The following is a 6,000-nucleotide window of genomic DNA, read 5'->3' as shown; positions in this document are numbered from 1 at the left end:
AAGGCCTTTCAGAGAGAAACAGTATGTACTCGACATCAATTAGTGGATGAAATATAGACTTTTTGGCATCGTACAAGATGTACAATGAAGGATATGTTTCTAGCCGACTCAAGATCAAATTTAGATCCGTATTAATCATTAAACGTTACTTATGAATTTTTTTATTAACGTTCGATGCCGTCAGTGAGAGAGGAAGCCAGAATGGAGAATAATATTTATGCTGCAATAGATTGAAGAAGGTCACGCTCGCGAGCAAATGAAATGCCCGCAATGTCCAGTCGTGTCACGTGACCGATTGCCCGCCCTCGTACGAAATTCTGGTGTTCGTTCACTGTGAAAGTGAACATTTCGCCTTCGACTGCCTAGTGCGGCAGTTCGAGCTCATCTCTCGGACGCGACTGGCGGACATTACGATTGAGAATCGTTCCCTCAACCAAATCGGACATCGAAGGAAGTATTTTCTGGCTCTAGGTAATCATTATCTAAGACATTCCAAGAAGAGTATAGGGAAAGAAAGTTTCCGAAGGTATTCATTTTTTCATATTTCAGTACGTGTTTTCTCGTGGTATGTGAAGTGTAGGTGTCAACACGGTTCAAGGTGCAAAGACAATGCCCACAATGGGAAAGTTTCCGAGGCCTCCTTGTTTTTCGGAGTGTTATGTTTGCGGGAGGGAGTTCAGCTCACGTTCCTTAGATATTCACGAACCGAAGTGCTTAATGAAGTGGCATAAAAACAACAACAGACTTCCCTTGTCCTTAAGAAAAACTGCACCTGTAAATTATCGCGATAAATGTACTCCGTCCACTCCACCTAACAATTACTGCGATATACAGCTGGTGGACGAAGAATATGACGACGAGGTGGCACTACTTACTCCTGTAGTTCATTCTAAAGAAGTCTGTAAAATCAGCAACAGTCAGGCTAGGCAGAATTTGAAGAAGCGTCCCTTGACCATCACGCCTGCAGTCTCCCCCGCTGACGAGGACGCCTCTGCTTTTGAGACATCTCGTCCCAGCACCGCAACGTTGGAACACCCTAGGATACTCGATGAATCCTTTGCAGATAAATTGGACATGTCACTGACTCGTAAAGAATTGCTAAATATCGCAGACTTTTGCAAATTGTCGACGAAATCCAATCCCCGCGCAGTTAGAAAAGCGGAAGTCAGTCAGAACGGTCGACCAAAATATTTTGATAGGACAGTTCCTCGCAGGACGAGAGGTGCGGAGAGGAGTACTTTCGTTGCCAGTAGGAATCGTAAGAACAATGGCGCAGACCGTGCAAATGGGTGCATGATCATCGAAAGTGATGTCGGCGAACCGCGGAAGTTGGTCAGTCGGACGAAGTCCTTCAAAAAACTCAAAACTCCCTCTTCAGTCTCGCAGTCTCCTCTGAGAATGAGACAGAAGGAAAAGAGCATTGCGATCGAATTAAGCCCACTGAAGGAACTCCAAAGTCCGAGTTCTTCAAAATTAAGTCAAGTGAACGAGAAGAGGAGCCAGAGACAGCCGTTAGCTCAGAAATGTAAGACCAATGCCAAGTGCTCAGTGAACGTCGCTAAAGGTGTAAAAGATAGTCCTCCTGACATTCCGAAGAACAAGCCCCCTTTAATTTCTATGCCTTGTAGTGCGTGTAGTAGATCAGAGCGACCGGAGAGATTTCACAGTCATCCTCCCGCCAAACCTGTCAATCGACCTTCGACGGAGGCTGTCAATGGGCGCAAAAACGCCATCCGCTTAGCCCCGAAAAACATCATCCAGAAACCGATCCCTCTCCGATATCAAAGTGCTGGCCATCAGACTGCTCCTGTCTTCCAGAAAAAAAAATTGGCGTCTGCCAATGCTGTTGGAGTTCTCCCTAGGGTCAGGAAGAGCACCGTTGTCAAAGAAGCACTGACTGTTCCTCATGAGAATATGAAAAGCAAGTCACCCGAGCACATTTCGCCGTCCAGTAAACAGGGACTTTCCCGATCAAGACTAGCAACACCAGACAATCAGAAGAGAGCCTTCGTAATTGTGGAAGGTCAGCCTCCGAAGATACACGAGAAAACCTTTAGCAAGTCCATATTGTGCTACTTATGTGAAAAAGAATTCAGTACCTCTTCTTTCCCGCAACACCACCCTCGATGTGTAGAGGTGAGTCATCTTAATTTTTAATTCTCACAGTATGATTTGCCATTAGATTATTCACATGTCATAGATAAATGTCAACTTTTCCTGTTTTATGTGCGTTGTTTTTAAAACCCAAAGTTACAAAGATTGAATGGTACGTGACCATTTCCATTTCTGCTCATTAAACTCGTTTCCCTTTTTAGTTTTCGTATTATTGCTGCATTTTCTCTTTTATTTGTCTAATATCATACCGGGTAGTCCTGAATATTATAGTTCGTTATCATTTTCAAATTTAAAAAAAATTCTTGCTAGACTAAAAGGGAGGTGCTATTCTCACTTTTACATTGCTGGTGGTAGTTTTTATTTCCACATCGGGTTTGAAGACCCTGAAAGTTATCCATATTGGCTTGTTTATTGATATAATTGTTCCTATTCCTGAAACGCTGTTAAAAAAAAACAAAACGACTGAAGAAGTATCGTATCCTACTTCCCTTTCAGCTTAATTCACTCGATCCCGGAAGTTCGGAGGTCAAAACTTTCTTAGTCATGTGAAATGTTTCTCATATCACACCGCACAAAGATCCTTGGGAGACAGATGTCATTTAGGTAATGCGAAAATAATGCTCATTTCAGTTAATCATAAGGATAAAACCATTATTCATCCATGACGGTTATCCTAGATTTTCCGCTGTAGGAATCCCTCTAGTGTTTTTTAGTGGAAAGAAGTTGGTTTTTATGCAACTTTAGAAATAGAAAAAGTCAAAGCCTAATTATTCGGAATGCCTTATAGAATTTGAAGGAACCAGTGTAAATGTAACGCTGCTCGTCATACAAGAGGATGAAGATGTAAGATGGGTAGGGAGTCAAAATCTGTGAACCTGTTCCATGGGTTTGGAATAAATGAAAAACTACAATAGCCGCAAACAGTTTAACTTTCAAAACAAAGAACAAATGAGATTAGTTGAGAGTAGTCAAAGGATGGGGTAAAGGGTAAAAAAGGAAAGGGATGAGAAAGGTGAATACGCGTATTTTGGCCACGAAGTAGCCCTCTTAAGCGTACTGAAGGTGAATCGTCACGACAACACAAGTTGAAGTGAGTACCCCATCCTTTGACTTGTGGCGTTAGCCTACTAATCTCATTTGTTCTTTGTTTTGAAAGTTAAACTGTTCACGGCTATTGGAGTTTTTCATTTATTCAATACTAGTAGCCGTAAGAGTTAGTAGTAGTAGTATTTTAGGGGAGGCGACCGACAGCTGAGGTCATTTGCGCCATAGGGGATGGACAGGAAAGGATGAAGGGTGGAGAGAAACCCGGTGTCGGTATTAGCCTACTCTTTACGAAAGGCGCCAAGGGGTCCGCAGCTTAACGTCCCATCCGACGGACGGCGTACTCACTCAAAGTGCCCTCCAAAAAAGCACCTCAAGTAGGGATCGAGATACCTCTGAAAAATATTCAACACCGCTACATTTGAACCCGGGCCCTCTGGGTGGGAAGCCAGTACGTTAGCCCCCGCACCATCTCGATCCCCCCCGTAGAGTTCAATTTAATCAATGTTCCATGGGTGTTCTGCTGAACATTATTATTGACCCAGTGAAATGTAATCAACTGCATTGATAAGTTTTTCGCTTCGCATTTGTGACTACATCAGGGAATTTAACTGCAGAAAATGCTATTCGCCTTCTCCTTCTCCTAGGTCATTGTATTGGAAAGTGGTGCAGAACGAGTATCCTTAAATTACCGCAACCCGCTTGATTAAAATCCTCGTAATATCTAGCGGGAACAGCTGTTTTCGGTGTATTTTTTTTATTGGTTCTGGCGTCGTTTCAAAATTCCGTGCAATTTACTGTACAATTCGGGATAACCGACTAGTCCAGAGCATGAATGCGGTAAGCTTTGATTTCACCCTCTTGATCTTTTCATTTGCTTTTTACTAAGATAAGCTTGTTACTTGTGAGGGTGAGTACAAAATGAATCGTTTCTGTGTATTTATCTTAATTTCATGTGGGCTTGACTGCTATATTTCACTGTGTTGTATATTTTCCTTTCCTATATACTTATATTCTCAGTATATATTTATAACTATGTCCTTTGTCTCATGCCTGACCGACGGAACAATATAATAAGTAAACTATTTTTGCGGCTAATGAAGAACATTCTGCTCAAGGCTTTAGTAAAATTCCAGCCATTGGATATTTTCTCAAAAGAAATCCGGTTTTGTTTTTCCCTTAGCAGTACAAAATGGCATTTTCTCCAGAACTCCATGAATTGATATTCAATGCCTGAAAATAGGCATGAGATATGAGAGGGAATCGGTCAGTAGAGAATCAATGGAAGAAGAGCTTCCATCGATGGCGGTATGGATGTAATCATTCATGTGTCTGATGCTATTTGTGCTGACATCGGAAGGGAAGAATTGAGACGGCCTAACCCCGAACGTGTCATCGACAATGAGCACTTCCAAGGGTTTGATTGAGTGAGCAGAAAATTGACTCTTTACCTTTGTCCGCCAAAATGCAATCATAACTCTATACATGCTTACGAGAATCGAGTCAATCAATCGATCAGGAGCCATATTTCACTTTTTGGTGCGAACCTTAAATTTATGATCGCGATAAGGAGGCGAACGAAAATTAATGATGTTACAATTTGATAAAAGTTTCATACCAATTTTTAATTTAGCGGAAAAAATTGTAATGTAACAAAAAGAAAAATTCGCAGGTGATCTTTCTGATAAAAGTTTGGTCATCCATATTTTATTAAGCTAAACTTTTGCACCCTTCGCGTATTGTATCAAATTAAAAATGTTTCATTTAGTCATTTGAGTAAAATGTACTTGTTGTACCACCTTTTGTGTTACGGCTATCAATCGACTCGGTTCTCTTCTTATTTCGAGCCTTTGCCACTACCGCAGGCCCTAAAAATATCTCTAAAAATATCACTTGCCTAATATTTTCCTAAATCTATTCTACTATTGAGTAGAGCGACGGTAGATGACCACCTAAATGAGTATGAAGTAACCTCCTTTAGCTTAACTTACCATTTGTTGTTTTCTAATCGGTCTAATTAGACCAACGCCGTTGTTGGCGCATTTGCATCACATTCAAGTTGGACGTGGATTGTGCGTTTCGGATCACATTTACGCCATATTGTTGCATTAAATTTCGAATATCTGCACCCACTCTCTGTAGTCAAGAAAGTTTCAAATGTGCCGCCAAAACTGAAGTGAAAATGAACCATAAAATTTCGGAATCGTTGCGTAGATGACATGAAAATAGCTCGCGTCCAAATAAATTGCGTTAAATCTGCTAAATGATGATTTTTAATTGACTTTCCGCCTCGCTCCACGTGGTTGGCGCCGTTCCCTCTCGGGAATGCAACAAGCACGAGCGGGGTCGTTTTAGCCCTCCCCCCCCCCTTACTCCTGACCCTCAATCACGTACTCCCGTAATCAAGTTCTTTCCCTGATGGTGCGGAAATAAGCAATACACACAAAAGGTCTGATGTGATCAAGCTTCCCAGTTTCCCATCCCCTTTCCTTGATCTGCCAGTTTCAGATTCCTCCTAGTCGTTCAGATCCCATTGTTGCTATCGTGTTTCTTTGTTAATCTGCCAGTTGCACGACGCAAAATCTGTAGCAACTCTGGACGAAAGAATAAGGGCTTTTTAATTGAAACATTTCTCTGTTTATGGTTGAGGTGAACGGAAGATGTGGTAGGCAAGTATACATTTAATAAAGTAACCAGATTGCAAGAACTAAAGGAAGCTATTTTTTTCAAAGATGCCATTGACGCCCGAGTTTCCTCGCCGAAATGTTAAAAAACTGAAAGCCAATAAATGTCTATCCACTCACTATCCCTATCACCCACCTGTCTATCAACTTCTTTGGG

General features: G+C 41.6%; 1 protein-coding gene across 1 annotated transcript in view; it reads left to right on the top strand.

Moving 5' to 3' along the window:
- The first annotated feature begins 370 nt into the window (after positions 1 to 370).
- The window catches only part of LOC139694321 (uncharacterized), a 90,300-nt gene continuing 84,670 nt past the window's right edge, over positions 371 to 6,000 (top strand). Inside the window, exon 1 of the mRNA XM_071592811.1 lies at positions 371 to 2,136. Within this exon, the coding sequence (XP_071448912.1) occupies positions 610 to 2,136 (1,527 nt within the window). The 5' untranslated portion in view covers positions 371 to 609. The remainder of the gene's footprint in view (positions 2,137 to 6,000) is intronic.

The sequence above is a fragment of the Hetaerina americana genome, unplaced genomic scaffold (assembly GCF_022747635.1).
Source record: "Hetaerina americana unplaced genomic scaffold, ioHetAmer1.1.p SCAF_1, whole genome shotgun sequence".
Lineage (NCBI taxonomy): Eukaryota > Metazoa > Arthropoda > Insecta > Odonata > Calopterygidae > Hetaerina > Hetaerina americana.
The sequence above is the reverse complement of the archived record's forward strand: the minus strand, read 5'-3'. Positions and strand labels throughout refer to the sequence as shown.